General features: G+C 34.9%; 1 protein-coding gene across 1 annotated transcript; it reads right to left on the reverse strand.

The window, feature by feature from the left end:
• Positions 1–746: 746 nt before the first annotated feature.
• LOC135642450 (serine/threonine-protein kinase STY46-like) lies at positions 747–18214 on the reverse strand. Its single transcript, XM_065158612.1, has 16 exons — positions 17871–18214; positions 17348–17462; positions 16885–16985; positions 16674–16784; positions 15904–15958; positions 13512–13622; positions 8314–8364; positions 6676–6848; positions 6477–6584; positions 5096–5169; positions 4814–4989; positions 3894–3992; positions 2331–2411; positions 2185–2238; positions 1208–1342; positions 747–1127 (listed from the first exon to the last, which is right to left on the reverse strand). The coding sequence occupies exons 1-16, from the start codon at positions 18086–18088 to the stop codon at positions 1062–1064; spliced, it is 1728 nt and encodes a 575-aa protein (XP_065014684.1). The 5' UTR covers positions 18089–18214; the 3' UTR covers positions 747–1061.
• Between the last annotated feature and the right edge of the window lie 215 nt (positions 18215–18429).

The raw sequence follows: 18429 nt of genomic DNA on the forward strand, positions 1-18429 counted from the left end.
CACTCATTGAAGTGCTATTAGGAGAAGAGCATAGGGAATCTAAAAAGAATTTACTAAAAAATATAAATAAATCAATTATTTTTAATTTAACTAATAATAATAATTTTTTATATAACTCAACGAGTAAAATAATTTTTAATTTAACTAATAATATATATTTTTTGTTAAACCGAGTATCAAATCCTCATAAATCAATATACTCTTGTAATGATTTGGATTTTCCATGAGTTCATTTTTCTTCAAATTTCTTAATTCTTGTGAATATATTTTGGAGGAGCAAATTTTTATTTTTATTTAATATGACTTTTATGCTCATAAACTCATTATGATTCTTAATGAAAATGATAATTATCTTTTAAAAGCTGATAAATTTGATAGTTTCAAGAATTTATTTTTGACCAAATAAGTAGGTTTTCAAGAATTAAGTTTCTCAACGAATGGTTGACTTGAAGCATTAGAGACTTCATTTTCGAAATAATGACAAATTCTTATGAACAAAGTCTGAGCTGTAATACCGAAAAATTGGATTCGGATTACCGAATTATGAAAACTAGCAGTCAATAAAATTTAGGAAAGAAAATAGAAACTTGAAAAAGCTTTTCCTCATCACAATCAGAAAAAAAGAGAGACTAAATAGACTATTAAACCCTGCAAAGGAAAAAAAAAGGAAGTGCATAGTTGATTCTACCACAAAATTGCAAGCAGAAGTTGAGATATGTCAAGCCAAAGAAGTTTCACAAGCACAAACAATTCAACAGCAGAGACTGTTGTTCACAGAATGACAAGCATCCCACACACCTTAGCATTATCCATTGTAGATCTACATTTCATTCCATGTTTTGATGAAAACATGTAAATGACTTCCGGGAATGATGGATTAAATGGAGAGAGAGAGAGAGAGAAAGAAGACAATAAGGGAGTTACATCTCAAAAACTGGAAGGTCATAAACGAACTCTATACAACTTTAAGGTGCTTCCACAAAGAACTGGAAATTGCTCACAATGATGCCAATGATATGTGCACATATTAAGCCACAAGTAGCATACTTAATTCAGTGGCCTCACCTGAAAACTGAGAAGATACTGCCCGATGGCTTTTTCCGACGATCCTCAGTAACACAACCAACCTGTTCAAGACAATCACTCAGGAAAATTTTGAAACCATCAAAGTCATTACAGGGATAACATTTTTTGTTTAGTACTTAACCTCGCTGGCTATGCGTTGCAGTATCTCAAGGATACTTGAAAAATCAGGTCTTCGAGCTGGATCCTGTTGCCAGCATTTTTCAATCAGCTCAGCAAGCCTTGGATGAGTATTCTCTGGAATCGGAGGTCTTAAGCCCTGTGCAGAAAGAAGGAACCGGTTACTTTAGATGTTGACATAGGGATTATCTTTCAAGCCTTTTTCAGCAATGTTCTGAATATAAAGCTCAATATAAATTGAGAAGAATCAAATATTTGGCACAAAGTTCAAGAATATAAGCTTGATAGATTAAGCTATGCATTCAGCAAAAGCTTGAAACCAAGATAATAATAGCTGATGGTTAGCCGACACCAGAAAATCCTATCTTCTTATTTGCAGTTGATGCCTATCCAAGGAGCAGTCCTATAACATTCTCTATAGTTGGATATCTTGTAATAAGAAAAACATGACAAGATTACAATGGAAAGTGAAGATTATATAAAAGGCACGATAAACCAATAACTTAGCTACAGACATGGCAACCACAGGAAAAAAGTTATCTATAGCACAACCAAGATAGCACCCATGGCCACTTCATATAGTATTAGAAAATTGGATGAGGTAACAAAATTATTCTCTCTCACAATACAGATGAATCACACTTGAATCTCTCATTAATGTTGAAGCGAAAAAATGAGTTCATTTATTGGTCTCAATCTGAGTGCTCCATGCTAGTCCACTTAGTAATAGAACATCCATTAGTCAAAATGAAAATCCTATATGCTTGGCATCACAAAAATAGCATGCCAAGTCATTATTGAGCTATAGATATAGAAAATGATGGGTTAATTGTGGGGGGAGATTGTTGGTGGGATGTAATGCCTCACAATGTCCACTGACACAATAACAATAAGACAAATAGACAAAAGCAGTAATAATGATAATTATGAGGAATAATAAGATGGCTGAACATCCAAATGACTCTGGGAGCTAGTGTATACCTTTAGAACCACACCTAATGCTGCTTGGAGTGGTGTTAGGTTACTATATGGTAGCTGGGACAAATGTGAGACATTTCAGACACCATCAGCTTAGCAGATAAGGTAAAACATACCGAAAAAAATATTTATATATATTATGAACTTACCTTAGATGTAAGCAGTTCCCAAAGAACAACTCCAAAGCTAAAAACATCAGCCTTATGATTGTATGGCCAGTGTGCAATGACCTATATTTGAATTTTATACCGATGGACACATCAGAATGAATAAAAAAAATGAATTTATTGAACAATAGAATCTACAATATATTGCACATTGACATTAATAAATCAAGGAATACCATTCTCAGGAAATTATGATCATGCCACCATGTAACCACTACTATCTGATAGAGCAACATCTGATCAAGAATTTCTAGCTTCAAATAAATTAGGATAAATCAACTGGTGAGCATTATTCCACAGCATAGGAGGTCGCAAAACAGAGGGGCCTCCAATAAAAACAAAGGAATTTTACCCATATCAATCAGAAATTATATGTTGTTTCAACTGTGCACCAACCGATGATATAGTTTTACCATTATGCTATAATTTTAGCCAATTTTATATGTAGAACACTTCTCAGAATTGGCAACTTATTTGATTGGAGCAGCTAACTCTCTATAAAATCTTATTCAAGTGGACTCTAAAATCCAAATAATCATAGAAGAAGACCAGGATAAGAGGCGAATAACAGAATAGATTTGGAACCCTACATGGGGACCAACTAATTGGCCAACCAACTTTCAATCACCCAAGCCATAAGGTTGTCACCTAAGCCAAGGGGCTGGCACCCCTATTAGATACCCATAATCCTCCCAACAAGGCTTAACTATGGGTGGGGGGACAGTAGAGTAGTGGTCTTGATTAAAGTCCATAATATAGTTTGTTGTAGCCATTTGACACATAAGTTGTAAGAGCAATCACAACAATATCCTCTCTTCTAGAATTTCTTTTCATTCCACTTTCATTCTCTTCAATCTCTCTTCACACCTCTCTCCTTTCTCTTTATCCTCTAGCTTTTAGGTTTCCTCCTCACAAAGAAAGGAAGAACTAAATGGTTGGTGAACATCGTATCAATTTAACAAAACTGAAGATGTCATTTCCACAATGTTGAATTGCTCCTCCACCAAAACCCAAGCTCACAATGAATACTTGAAGGTGGTAAAATGCAGATGGCCATATCCGAATAACTACAACTCAACATCGAAGAAAGGAGAAACAGAATGGTGAGCCCTTTGTCTTCACATAACTAATTAAAGAGTGCATGACTGAACTTATCCTTCAAGTTCCGATAAAACCTATTCTAGAAATGCTGGTAAGTCCCATCCAACCTCATTCTCTTGTGCATATAAAGACAAAATTGAGAGATTGATACCAATTGAGGAGATAGTGTCATCTCCACAATGTGGCTAACAACACTCAGATACATCATTTTGACAAAAAAAACGAAAAAAAAAACTGTCTGCATAACCTGTTCTGCACTGTAATGGGTGATACAACCCTGCATAGGGTGTACCAGATGGTATAGACTCTGTACCATCTGATACAGGTTTGATACCAAGCCTATTGTCTGGTACAGAAAACCATATCGGATGGTATTGCAAATCTCATCATTCACACATGCAGTAAATCAAACTTGCAAAAAAAAAAAAACGTCGAATTGATTACCTCAGGTGCCATCCACCTATATGTTCCAGTTTCTGCAGTCATAACTCCTTCACCCTGAGCTTTAACACGTGCAACACCAAAATCTGCAACCTTAACAACCTGTGAGGTGAACTATCAATTGAGTATTAAAACTAATTGATACCAAAGAACAAAAAGAAGAGAATTTGATTACGATACATCTAGAAGTGACATTGTTTACGAAAAGAAGATAAGATGTATGAGCATTGCAACACAAAATATATATTTACGATTTATAGAAGAATTAGAGATTGAAAGTCCAAGTATACTCGTATACGCATTCTTTATAAATATAATTTCTCATTAATTCAGCGACATTGTAAACATGTAGAGAAAAAAGAGCAAATGGTTGCTAAATTACACCTAGAAATGCTGCTTTAGTAACGTCTCATCATACGTTCCAATGTACCTTACAATGCATATCAGCCAAAGAGTAAACGACATGAAGTGAGGTTAATCACCAGATACCCCCTTCAACTACTTAGTTTTTTATTTAATAATTTATCACCTGCTGTTTTGGTGTTTGCTGTCAAGAAACCAAGATATAAACCAGCTGGTGTATTTCATTAGCAGTACCAACTTAAAATTTTGGGTTTGAGGCTCTGGCTCCAGTGATCTAGTTAAGGACTAGACAAAGGCAACAATACAGCAGCAAAATTGACTGTGGTGTTTCAACATGTCATTCTAACATTTTGCAGCACAATAATGGTGGCAAACACAAGTATGTCAAACAAAAAGGCTTGGATGATACATTGACATAAAAGGGCCACTTGCAGCCATAGAGTGGCCAGCCAAGACCTTTTCATGGTTAGCCTCACCTGGGTTCAAGTTGGAGTGTCTTAGAGGTACCAGGATATTATCAACTATCATAATTGAAAATTGCATGAACTCAAATAGCTTGCCTTGTTTTCATCGATCAGAAGATTGGAGGACTTCAGATCTCGATGGATTATGTTATTTTGATGCAAGTAGTTCATTCCTTTTGATACATCAGTAGCAACTCGAATTAAAACTGGAAGCTTGAAGGTTCCTTTATGTTTATGAAGAGAGTCATACACACTTCCTCCTGACATGAACTCTGACAATAGTACACAAAATAGAGGAGTCCTTAGAAGTTGCATATGTTAAAATCCTTGGTTAAATATACAGAATGTAGCAACCCAAAGTTGTTCCAAAAATAATACCTGTAACAATGCATAAGCTAGGAGGCTTTGTACAAGCACCAAGAAACTGCACAACATTTTTGTGACGAATCTTCCTGCAAACTTGTATGAAGGACATTAGTCGACAAAAGAAAAGAAAAAGGTATACTCATGACAGGTAGTCATAACATAGTCCAAAGTTTCACTGAAGGGCATTAATAGACAAACAAAGTTGTATGACAAAGGCGCATATGTCAGTAAACAACAGGAATATATTAATAAAAAAGGTATAGAGCCAGATTGGAACTCATGACTAGTATACTATATACCATAACAAACAAAGTCGTACCTAATGAATCCTTTTACCTAGAGCCTGAAAGATACTGAGATGAGTTGCCACTTCTAACATCCTCTCTCATGTGCAAATAATGAAGGATTAGTAGGATTGCAATGTGGACCCAAGCACAAGAAAGCATTGTACATTGTCATTGACATTGGAAAGTTGTGTAATCTGTACCTGATATCAGCCTTTTGATGAAATATGTATCTTTCAGAAAATTTTGTGGTACATTGAATCAAGGTCTGTCGTACCAAAGCGTACCGCCCATACCAGGCGGTACATATCGGTCCGATAGGTTATCGGTACGCGGACCGTCCGGTACCGCTAGAGTGCTACAGTATTATACTGTAGCACTGCTACAGTACTACATACTATAATATAACACTGCTACAGTACCGCTCGGTATGCCCTGATATACCGCCCGGTACACCGGTACCATACCGTACCGAGCCCGGGTCGAAACTCTGGTATGGTACGATTTGACGGACCTTGCATTGAATGATGAGGTGAGGTTGAAATCAAATATAATATACATTGAACTGAGGTTGTCTAATTTGTACCTTCGACTCTCAATCAAATATGCTTCTGGTTTTGTCAGTGAACCTTGAAAGATGAGGCAAGATTACTTCTAAATGCATATTGTGGAACAATTTCAAGATTTATGACTTTTATGGATGTTGAAATTGTAATTACCTAGTACCAATTTCGCCAAAAGTGCACATGATAAGAATGGTAAGCTTTAACATAGTCCAAACTCCAAAGAATCAAATACTGTTCGAACTGATAAACATATACCTAGTGCCTAAAGAAAAATGCACATGGTAAGAGCGGCCAACATTAACATAGATCAAAGAATCAGATACCTGTTAGGTCAATGTTTACAAGTATAACCAGCAATTCTTGACAGACATGTAACACATCATATCCAAATTTCTTATTAATTGTTTAATTGAATGATAAGATCTAACATACCATATATACTATTTCTCACAAATCCAAGCAACAAGTGCTCAAGCCCCTGCTGTTGAGAGCACAGGTAACTGACTGAAGACTATACACAAAATGGAGTTAAATGTATCTAACCGCATAATAAAAACTTCATGAGCAAATTCTTGCTGCAAATCAACATCTACACGCTCAGGATTTAATACTTTAATTGCCACGTCCTGGCTACAGTATGTTCCCCGATATCTGAAAAGGATTAATATTAGACAGGGAAATTGGTAAGAGAAGTTTCTGTTAGTTTTCATTGCCTTTTGAATTGGTCAACCAGAGAACTCACAGATCACCAAATGATCCTGATGCAACTTTATCACCAAATTTCAGAAGTCGTGAATCAATTTCCCATTCGTCAGTTCCATGTGCTGGTACTTCAGCATGATTAAAGGTGCCTTCACTAGATTGTGCAATTTCCATCGCAGGAGACCATGTATGAGCTTTCAACCATGCTTGCTTCTGTACAGAATTTGAGAACCATTTCACAAATTTTGAACCTACTGGAGTTTAGTATTAAAGATAACAAAAAGCCAAAGCATAGAGGAAGAGATGAAACAATTTGAAAGACAAAAGAAGCTACATAATAACAAAGAACATCAATATCTCTAACTGACCAGTAATGTACAATAGATAACTAACCCAAAAAGCTCATTACGGAACCTCAATCTGCACCATTGTTACTCAGAATAATATATCAACTAATGCATTAGTAAATAATGGAAAGAAGAAATATTCTCTTATCTTATAATTTGCTGAGTCTCAATACAAAATAATAAAAGGAACAGAAAAAATAGCATGAGACGAGGACCACCAAGATTTTCAAATTTGGACACTGGATTTGTGTTGGTCCATATTCAGACCAGTATGAATCTAGTCTGTTTCACAATACCAACACATGGTATGCTGAAACGTACCAAGGTACTAAGAACAGAATTTTTTTTATTTTTATGGGGAGAGAAGGAAAAGAGGCCGAGGAGGAGGTGGAGAAAAGCAAGGGAAGAGGTGGTGAAGAAAAGGACAAGGCAGCAATGGAGAAGAAGTTGTATCGATTTGATAGGGCCAGAGGGTGACAGGTGATCGTGTACATGGGAGGCACGACAATGAGCAGAGGGAACAAGATGAATCAAGAGAGAAAAAGAGAGAGGTATTTTTAGGGGTTATATAGGGTAAAAACTAAAAAAAGAAATCGGGTAATAAACCCTGGTTCATAGGGCATACAGGATAGTAAACCTTGTTTCATAAGTAGACTGACCAGAGAAAAAGAGAGGCATGAGACACAAAGGTGGTGGTGATGGTATTTTTAGGGTAAAAACTAGAAAAAACTAGAACTGGGATATAAGCCCGATTCACAGGGCTTACTAGAGTGTAAGCCATGTTTCGGGTTGTTCATGTTCCAGTCCATGAGCAGAATAGAATGTACCATGTACTCTGCATCGGTCCTCCTGGTCCATTGATCCGTGTTCCCATTAAATGGTCTAATTTTCTTCAACATATATAGAGAGGTTCAAGTAGTGCTTAACTTTGTATCGAGGTATTCTCACACAGATCATCTAGGTCAAACAAACTAACTAAATAGGAACATTTTTGAGCAAAAAAACTATTTTTGAACAAATTTGAAGCATAAGAGTAAGAATATGAAGTTCATAAGTAACAGAATATCATAATTCTGACTAGCTAACCATGGAAGTAATGGATCAACATTGATTTTGAAATTGTACTATATGCAAAACTTCCAAATAAAGAACAATTCAGGATGATCCAATTTTTGTTATGTTTGCATTGGAAAGAAAAATCATCATCAGTTAAAACAATAATCGGAGAATATTAAACGTATTAAATGGTAGCAGCTTCATAATTTCATATCTTGAAAAAGGAGACAATCAACATGAAAATTGTCAGCAGCCTAAAAAGATAAAGAGAATACCCCAATCTTCAAAATTTGCTTCTGCAAGGACTCTGTAAGTTTCTCGATTTCCTAGAAATTCAAGGACAAGTGAGTTAACCAACTCAATGAACCAGAAGGAAAAAAACAGAAAATAACCCATAATGGCTTTTTATTAAAAGCGTAATGTGATTACCATAATCTACATTGTTGACATAATATCACCAACTAGTCATTATTCTGAAAGAAGTAATGGACTATTCAAAAAATATTTGAAAACTAAAAATTGTAATATCCACTTTCCAATTAATTTCAAAGATTTTTAAGTATTTTCTAGGATAAAGATGCTAAGCAAATTTAAATGCTTGACAACTGGCACCTGCATAAATGTCAAATACCAATCATAAAAAATGCATACATGATAATTCATGGTATGAAAAGAACCTTAAAATAACACTATTTGCATTTAAATAAATCCTAATAGAGGCAAGACATTGTCATTATCTAATGAAAATTTAGTATTTCTAAGGTTATATTTTGAAGTGATGAGATTCTAGTTGAAATAAATTCTAGAATTGAACCATGTATACAAATATTGGAAACCAAAAGTTCCAAATTCAGTATAATTAAGCCATGTATATTATGTGCAACTTCAGAAATACTGAAAATAACATTACAAGTATAGTTAAAATTTAAAATAGATGAACAAGAAGTTCAATAACAACAAGTCGTATGGACCAAATTCTTGGAGGTCAGATTGTATGGATGTTTTCCTTCCAGGTCTGCTAAGACTTGAAGAAAACAAAACTATTCAAACTAAAGAGGTGGACAAGAAGGTCCTTGAAATAAAAGTTTATAGATCTCAATTATTATTATTCATAAATTTAAAATAGGATGATAAAATGGGGAGGGAAATGGAAGCAACCATCTTTACCAGACTAAACTCTCAAAGATTCAGGCATGGTTCAGTAGTCAAAGAACCAAGGTATGGGCGGTATGTACCGACCCAACAGAGGACCGGTATGGGTATTATATCGGTATGCCCCCATGTATCATGTGCCAGTACGCTTGGTACAGCTCGATACGTATCATATCGACAATTGGTCAGTACACCGGTATGGATTAGTAAGGCAAACCTTTGAAGGAACATTAAGCTTTCATGTACCTATAGGACCCTTTGAAGGAACATTAAGCTTTCATGTACCCATAGGACGGCAGCCTTTACAGGGTTCCTTAAGGACCAACTCACTCTACTTGGACTAACAGCACATGGAAAGCCTTCCACTAGCAAGAAATCTTTCTTTTTCACAAGATGATTTGTCACTCATGTCAGCATTCCCACTACTGATATCTCCATTTAATGGTTAATTTTTTTTTTAAAATTCTATAGGCAGTTGTATGGCCAGATATGGTTTATAGATGATAATTAAAAATCTGGCCATACAACGAAGGCAGTTGCTTGCCAACATGATATGGTTTACAGATGATATGTCCATATTGCTATAAAAACATGACATATCAATGTCAACATGTGCATCTTAGAAATACAAAAACATTGCTTAAGGCAGTTGTATGGCCAGATATGCTAAAAAAAACTTTGTATTTCTAAGATGCACATGTTGACATTGATACGTGGGCTACTAGGAAAGATAAAAGAAATACCCATATGTGAGAACACTTATGGTAACTTTGATTTGGGATTAAATGATGGAGAACACTTTAAGGTAGTATGGACATGTTCATAGGAGACATAAGTAACAGTTAGATGAGTTTAGTTAATTAGGATTAATAGCACGAAAAAAGTAAAAAATAAAAAAAGGCTTTAAAAACTTAGTTAGAAATGGTTGTGGCTAAGGTTTAGGCTAACTGATGATGTTGCCCTCCACAAGTTTCAGTTCACGCAATCATCCCCAAATAGTTAGGACCTTATGGCTTGTTCTTGTTGTAAGCTTCATATACAACAACATAACATCTTTAATTTTATGTGTTATGTCAATTTCTCTATATGTGTGTATGTTGTAGTAAAGACATTGATTTGAGTAAAACTTGAATAAAACAAAATTAGGCAAGGCGTTTCTAGGAAACCGTCTTCAAGATAGATAATTTTCCCACTGTGATGCAGATGGCTTCATGAAAATTCCATCTCCAGGATACAATGCTTATTACTCGAAATAATCAAGACTGCACTTCTTGATTACTTTAAGAATCATAACTCAGCTAGACAATAAAGAGAGAAAAATTCAGTACTTTGCTTGCACTAGAATTTTCTTATACGCCTTTACTCTTCAATATAGAGGAGTTTATATTGTCATTGAAAGGATGCTAAAACACCCTTTCAGTTATCCTGAAGAGTTATGACTTTCTGAACCATTACAGCACATTAAACTGAGTTTTTAAATTGCAAGCAATTTCCATAACTGTTCCCTTTCATTCCTTTTCTTTTTTTTATTTATAATAAATTCCTTATATATAAGGATCCCCTACTAAATTTACATATAATAAAAATATAAATCATAAAATTACAAATCAAAATGTAAAGTCTGGGATGCATATAGTGTATATCCATAAGTGGACTAACATTAAACTTTACACTGAATATGGGACGTAAGGAACCATATCCACAATATGAGTTTTTCATTCTAAATTTGGTAGCGATTTAATGGGCCTTGCACTGAATCCTTGTTAAGCAAATACTCATAGGATCTTACTGGTATGATCTATAATAAGCAGCCTCTTCTCTACTGGCAAAGGTAGACTCATCAAAAGTGTCCAGAACTCACTCTACAAAGCTACAAGTCTATTAAGGAGTCCAACCTCTACAGTGGTAAATAGTGCATTAACCTGATATAAGACTTTAACAAAAATAGTATACCCCCACTATTTCTTAAACAATGCACTTGAAATGTATCCTTGTTTCCATTTCACAAATATCTCATAATGAATTGCCTTAGAAACTCTTATAACTTAATTTCCACACTCAAGTGGTATCATAGAAATAGAGTTGGTTTCAATCAAGATATTTTTTTTATTAGTAATAGTCCTATACCTCTCATGGTTTTAGTAAATTTATCGCCTGATAAAGGCTTTGTCAAGGGGTCTGCTAGCATTTGTTTCGTAGGAAAGTATTATAATACTATCTTTCCCTTTTTCATGTCTCCGAACAAAGTTATATCTCATAACAATATGTTTACAACTCTCTGTTATCCTTTTGTTCTTTATATTGTGGATTGCAGCTTGGTTGTCACAATACAATGTTATAGATTTACTAGGTGAATTTATAAAAGGAATACTTCCTAGGAATCTCTTAAACCAAAATAATCTCTTTACTTGCAATTGACAATGCAATATACTCTGATTGCATAGAAGATAAAGTGACACAATCTTGTTTCTTGGATGACCAAGCAACAATTGCTCCACCTAAAGTGAACAACTAACCGCTAGTAGATCTAGAGTTTGATATATTGGATGCCCAATTTGCATAACTGTAACACTCAAGTACAAAAATTGTACATTTGTAATGCAATCCATAATTTATAGCATTTTTCAAGTATCTCAATACCCAAAAACTTTCTTATGTTATTCACTGGAAGTTAAAGCCAAAAGGCAAAAGACAAGAAGGTAGATCTAACTATGCAGGACTCAAAGTTAAATGTGTACTTAAAATAAACCTTTCTTTCTTGTATGCTTGTCTCCAAACAAAAACTAAGAGCAAAAGATGACATCTTGATAGTGGATATTCAAGGCATATGACCAGAAATCCTACAAACTTCTCAAAGTTCATTAGCCTAGATGGAGGATATGTTACATTCAGAGACAACAAAAGAAAATTCATTTGTATTGAAAATATTGATAACAAATCAAACTTCTTGATCGAAGATGTGCTCTTGGTTGAAACCTAGGTCTGCCGTACCGAACCGTACCATCCGGTACGGGCGGTATGTACCGGTCCGATAGGTTATCGGTACACGGACCACCTGTTACCGGTCCGAGTGCACTGTAGCATTGTAGTAGTGTACTGTAGCACTGTAGCAGTACTACAGTACTCGGCACACCTGGGTACCGCTCGGTATACCGTACCGTACCGGTACCGAGCCCAGGTCGAAATACCGGTACGGTACGGTATTGCGAACCTTGGTTGAAACACAACTTAATAAGCATAAGTTAACTTTATCGTAAGGGTTATAATATTAAATTTGAATATCATGTTTGTATCATAGAAACACAAAAAATAAATCTATGATAGCCTTAAGAAATAATAATGTTTATACTATTGATCTCAATGATTTTCATAATGCACTATTTTTCAATCTTAAATAATGATACATGGCTTTAGCATAGGAGACTAGGACATACTAGTATAAAAATAATTTTACAAATTGGATCCAAAGAACTTGTAAGAGAATGCTTAAAATCAAATTTATTAAAGATAAAATTTGTGATGCATGCTAATTAGGAAAACATATAAGGAGTAGTTTTAAACCCAAAAACCAAGTACCTTTAGACCATTACAACTAATTCATATGGATTATTTAGACATATTGATATTACAAATCTAGAAGGTCATAAATATATTGTTGTAATTATTGATGACTATAGTAGATATACTTGGACATATATCTTGGCACATAAAAATGACTGCTTCAAATATTTTACCAAGTTTTGTATACAAATTCAAAATAAAAAATATTTTATAATTCTTCTATTTGTAGTGATCATGGTGGTGAATTTAAAAATCATGATTTTCAAGAATCTTGTGATTTAAATGGGTAAGACTTCACTTCTTGATTAATTTAAGAATCATAACTCAACTAGACAATAAAGAGAGAAAAATTCAGTACTTTGCATGCACTAGAATTTTCTTATACGCCTTTACTCTTCAATATAGAGGAGTTTATATTGTCATTGAAAGGAAGCTAAAACACCCTTTCAGTTATCCTGAAGAGTTAAGACTTTTTGAACCATTACAGCACATTAAACTGAGTTTTTAAACTGCAAACAATTTCCATAACTGTTCCCTCTTCATTCCTTTTCCTTTTTTTATTTATAGTAAATTCCTTATATATAACAATGTAGATGTCAAATCATAACTTCAGTAGACACCTATTCCTAAACATTACTAATAATAGCACACATCAATTATATATAATACCTTAAGTAAAAAATAAAATAAATAACTCTGATGTCAATAATGCATGTTATTTTATGGTGATAAATCAAATAGAGTTCACAAGAAAAATTACCCCATAAGGCCATCCATTAACAACAAAGACATCTAACGAGTAACCATCATTTGTTGAAAATGCATGTGCTTCTTGAATGTCCAGGCCAACATCCCCAAGCAAAGAAGTCAACTGGAAATACAGCAAGTAATAGAAATCATAAAAAAAGAACAATCTCAAGACCATATCAACAGGAACAATAAGTATTACTTCTATAAGTGTGTTTTTTTCCAAAAGTTCATGTGCTCTGTAAAAATACAAGTGAGAGGAGCATCACAATTCTACTGTACATATTTCCATACCATTATTTCTGCTGAAAGCATTTTTTTTGTTTTTCAATCTTGCGAAAGTAAATGCCTATGAGTTTGTTGTACATCAATTATATGATGGTGACACATTCTTTAAGTGATACATATTGTTTTACCGACCAAATTTTGAAACACCACAAAGTTATGCTTCATGAAGCTGAATGAACCATTGTTTTGTTGCTGATAGAATTTTAATTGGCAAAGTGCTTGTCTAACTTCATGACTAGCGTTACTGATGGGAATCTTATATAACTGATAAAGTATAGACAAGGTTACAAGACTAATAATACCCATTAATTTACAATCAGTCCCTTGTCTCTGAAGTTTCTTCTTTTCACCAAAGGAGAAGTTACCCCTGATCACCTGATCGCAATTCACCATTTATCAGGGATTAAATGCTCCTAAAAATATTAGTGTCTCTGATTTTAAATCTTGATGTTTGAGATCAATGAAGTTCTTCAACAAGCCACTGTGAGAAAAAAAGTATGGATCCATATTGGGATTCATAAATTAATTGGAAAAGGGAGGATTATGAGAAAATATCAGAAGAATTGGAACCATACTTGGAGCAATAAATTAATTTGGCAAGCTCTCCAACCTATAGTGCATAGGTTACAACCAGAAAATAAGAGAAGGAAACAAACACAATTCAGATGCAATAAATTAATAACTAGTAAATAGCATTGAATGAAAAAATTGTTATCTAGCAAAATATAGTACATAACATTATGCAAAATAATTTAAATTTTACATCATTATGCATAAAATTACAAAATGCAACTATAGAGTAATAAATGCAGTACTATGAGTTTGCACAAAACAACTTTAAAAAATTAAAGATAAAAAATATGAGTGTATAATTGCAGCACGCAACAAATCATGAAATATTGTATGTTAAAGCTGAAATTAACGAAGTATTTGCATCATCAAATTTTAAAAATTATAATGAAAAATAGTTAGCTTCAAAATTAAAATTTTAAATTTGAGGATTATAAAATAGTCAATTATAAATAATTATGAACTAAATAATGAAAAGTTGCCCAAATATAAACCTCGGATCCGTATTATCCAATCCAACCAATCCGATTTTGATCTAGACCTTAATGTTACCCAACTTAATGTTCTTTGCTCAACATTTATTTCCAGCGAGAAAATCTGAAATCAAAATCTTATCTTTTGCCATCACAATTTCTTTCATTGACCCTATCTATCTCTCTGAAATACTATATCAATGAATAAATTAATGAAACAATGGGTCCAAGTTGAAGCATGCCTAAATTACATACCGATCTGAATGATGTGACAATCCTTGATCTGGGTCGCTGTTGCCTCATCCTTAAACTGGTACAATCCTCTCCTCTCTCTCTATCTTTCTCTGTCTATCTATCTATCTATCTCTATCTCTATCTCTATCTCTCTATCTCTCCACCCCATGGTCTAGGTGATACCAATTGGTAGTTTGGTACTGACTTAAACCAAGTGTAGGTACACTAAACCTTATGGGTCCAGCCACCAACCAGTACCAGTGCTGGCCTGAGATTTTAATCCATGATTGTCACATAACAATACTCGGACAAACTTGTATGTGTGACTTAATGGCCTAAAAAGAATATCTCAATGCTCAAAGCTTCAGGCTCCAACCAATCAAAAGTTTGGACTAGGTCAACATATGCAACCTTGTCCTTGCAAGTAAAAGAAGAAATTTCTGAATTCAAACTTGCATCAACTACATTGTTCCACACTTGTTAATAATTTGGAATGAAGCATTTCAAGTCATATTGGTTAACCCCTACTCCATAAAAATTATTTAATTACCAAGTATCAATTCTAGTTTTACTAATCCAAACATCCAATCATTAAAAGCCACTGATTGAACTCGTCTATTTGGATGTACTATCTGCGGCAAAGCATTGTATTAAGAACATATCATATTTGGTTGCAAGATCTAGAACCTACAACAAGCTCCAAGATATGGCAAGAAGTCAAAGGCATGTGATAACATAATATGAAATTAGAAATTAGCAGCCTTCAGATATACAAATGTTCAGAAAGAAAATATGATATGAATAAAGGAATCACGTAGCATGATGAAGTAGTTGGATTACCAAATTGAGAAGTTTTGGTTTGTCAACCGTGGAAATTGTTATTTCATGTGTAGGCCTGCAAGATAACCAGAGTAACAGACCATTAGTGTTCAAAATGCAAACTAAGTGGAACCATACAAACTTGCAATAAAACATTCATCTTAGTCAAAAAGTTATTTTAGTGTATATACAAAAATAGAAGGAAGAAATATATGAGTTATTTACAGGATAGATTTCTATCTGTTATATAAAACTGACACTTCGGTTATCATCAGTTAATAGATGGAAACTAACACCACCTCATATCATACGATACATGAATAATCAAACATGATCAACACGCAGAAACACGAAAGTTCAATTGAATAGAGAATACACAAGATATATATCTCTGATCCTTATACACAAACTTTACAATGTACAAGGTTTTGAAATACCAATTCAGCACTCATCCCTATAACCTGTTAGACCAATATGGTATGAGTATACGAGGCAGTATATCAACCCATACCGCCCGGTGTCATTGAATAAAATAAATAAATAAATAAATTGAATGCATACCAGTGTTGAGCTATACATTTCAATACTAATACTAGATTCATAATTACTGATCAGTACATATAGGTCCGACCGATACTTAAAACATTGCAGACAAATATGCTTATATGTGTATGTAACATTATATACATATATATTCACATTATTAGTAAAGTTATCCTTTTCTCTCCCAAATAAAATCATCACTTAATGTACAAGATATATAGATCCAGGTGGAATTTGAGGAAAGAAACCTGGGTAAGAATTGGAAAGCACTTTCGCCTTGAACATGATGCCTGCTGCTCTCATTATCAACATCAATGGCCTCAAGATCAGCCGAGGAGCCAAGGGAAGGCAAATGAACACTGAGGATTTTGTAACAAATTCTTGAAACACTAGGAGAATAATGAATGGGAAAACTTTATTTGCATAGAGAACAGCGGTAACAACAAGAAAGTGTTGCACCTTCGTTTCCTAAAGGAAGCTGAAGAAGATAGAATCCTCGCCTCTCCTCGTGCACTGGAATCAGAAGTATCATCTTTGTCTACATCAACAGCTTGAATTACCTAGAATGGATTAACCATTGTTATAAAGCCATAACCAAGAGCACGATGTCTCAAGGTAAACAATGAAATTCAAAAAGCCAATTCAAGCAGAAAAATCATGCTTCAGTACGCAGTGTATGTGGAAGGCCGAAAAAAGGTGATAGTAAGCTGCAGACAAAAGTTTGCATATTCCAAATTCAATAGTAGGACACAACCCAAATTAGTCCCAATCAATCCACTGTAAATGAGTAGCAAGTAATCAGCATTGGTGGAAACAACAGGCATTAATTTGAATTCCATTAAAATAAGCATGGAGAGTGTATCTAAAGATAGAATATTCCATGTGGAGAATCACATGATGGATAAGCAAGTTAGGCTTTTACCTGAAGAAGACGGACGGCAAAGACGGGCCTCTTTTCAGGATCTCGAGCATGTTCCAGCAACTTTATATGCATCAAAACATCCTCGGCCCTCTCCACATTCACATCCATCGCGTAACTGCAGGGACCAAAAAGTAGCAGATCAATAATGAGTCAAAAAATGGAGAAAACACATCAAATCGGGTGGCCATTGAATAACTATAAAAAAAACTAATCTGGAAACAAAGAACAAATCACCATGTTAGAAGAAATAATCAAATGATGGAACTCAAAATCATGAGGGAAGTTCTATAACCCAGTCAGCAGCATCATTTTTCACACAATAACGACGACATGTGGATGGTTTGCAAAAACAAGTAACCAAGAACTGAATTCGAACGATGAAGTAGCATTCGAATTCAAAAGACAACACCCAAAAAAGCCAGACAAAAAGAGGTCAACAGATGGAAAGGCACCACCTTTCAGTCTTCAAAACCCAATCGCAAAGCATCTGGAGCAACAAGAGGCAGTCGCAACAGAGACGTACCAAGCGGGGAGACGATGAAAGTGGGTCCACAGTTTCCCCTCAAAGGAGGGCAAGAGCGCCTCTGGCAGCGCGGCCTCCCTCTGGCGGTGGAGGACCTCGTTGAAGACGTCGAGCCGGTACTGCTCTTGCATCTGCTTCTGCTGCGGCCGCGGGTGGTGCACCTCCGACGAATCCGCCGCCCGGTTGATGCAGCTCTCCGTCGCGTCTTCCCTCTCCATATCCGTGTTCAAAACACAACACCAATCGAAGAACAACAAAAAGAACCGATCTTTTGGTCTTCCTTGTTGCAAAAATCTCTCCTTTCGCCGGATGGGAGGGCTCAGGTTGTAAACGAGGTTGCGACCACACAGAGGCGGTCCAATTAATAATATATACCCAATAGGTCGAGAAAAAGTAAGAAATGACAGCAGAAGAAAACAGAGGAAGAAGCGAGAGATGCCGAAGAATATCTCGTTGGCTCGGATGATCGAAGCATTTAAATATAATAACTGGCGTCATCTCCGATGAAGTCAGTTGAGTATATCAAACAAAATCTGAATGCTAATGAAACAGAATCATG

This window comes from Musa acuminata, chromosome BXJ1-4, assembly GCF_036884655.1.
Source record: "Musa acuminata AAA Group cultivar baxijiao chromosome BXJ1-4, Cavendish_Baxijiao_AAA, whole genome shotgun sequence".
In the NCBI taxonomy this organism is placed as follows: domain Eukaryota; kingdom Viridiplantae; phylum Streptophyta; class Magnoliopsida; order Zingiberales; family Musaceae; genus Musa; species Musa acuminata.

What these genes read in the sequence shown, in the direction of transcription:
- LOC135642450 (XM_065158612.1), bottom strand. Translation starts at nt 18,088, where the DNA reads ATGGAGAGGGAAGACGCGACGGAGAGCTGCATCAACCGGGCGGCGGAT. An exon ending in TTTCATCGTCTCCCCGCTTG is followed by an intron (nt 17,463 to 17,870) that starts GTACGTCTCTGT and finishes TGGTCCCTGCAG; the next exon opens with TTACGCGATGGATGTGAATG. An exon ending in GCTTCCTTTAGGAAACGAAG is followed by an intron (nt 16,785 to 16,884) that starts GTGCAACACTTT and finishes CAAAATCCTCAG; the next exon opens with TGTTCATTTGCCTTCCCTTG.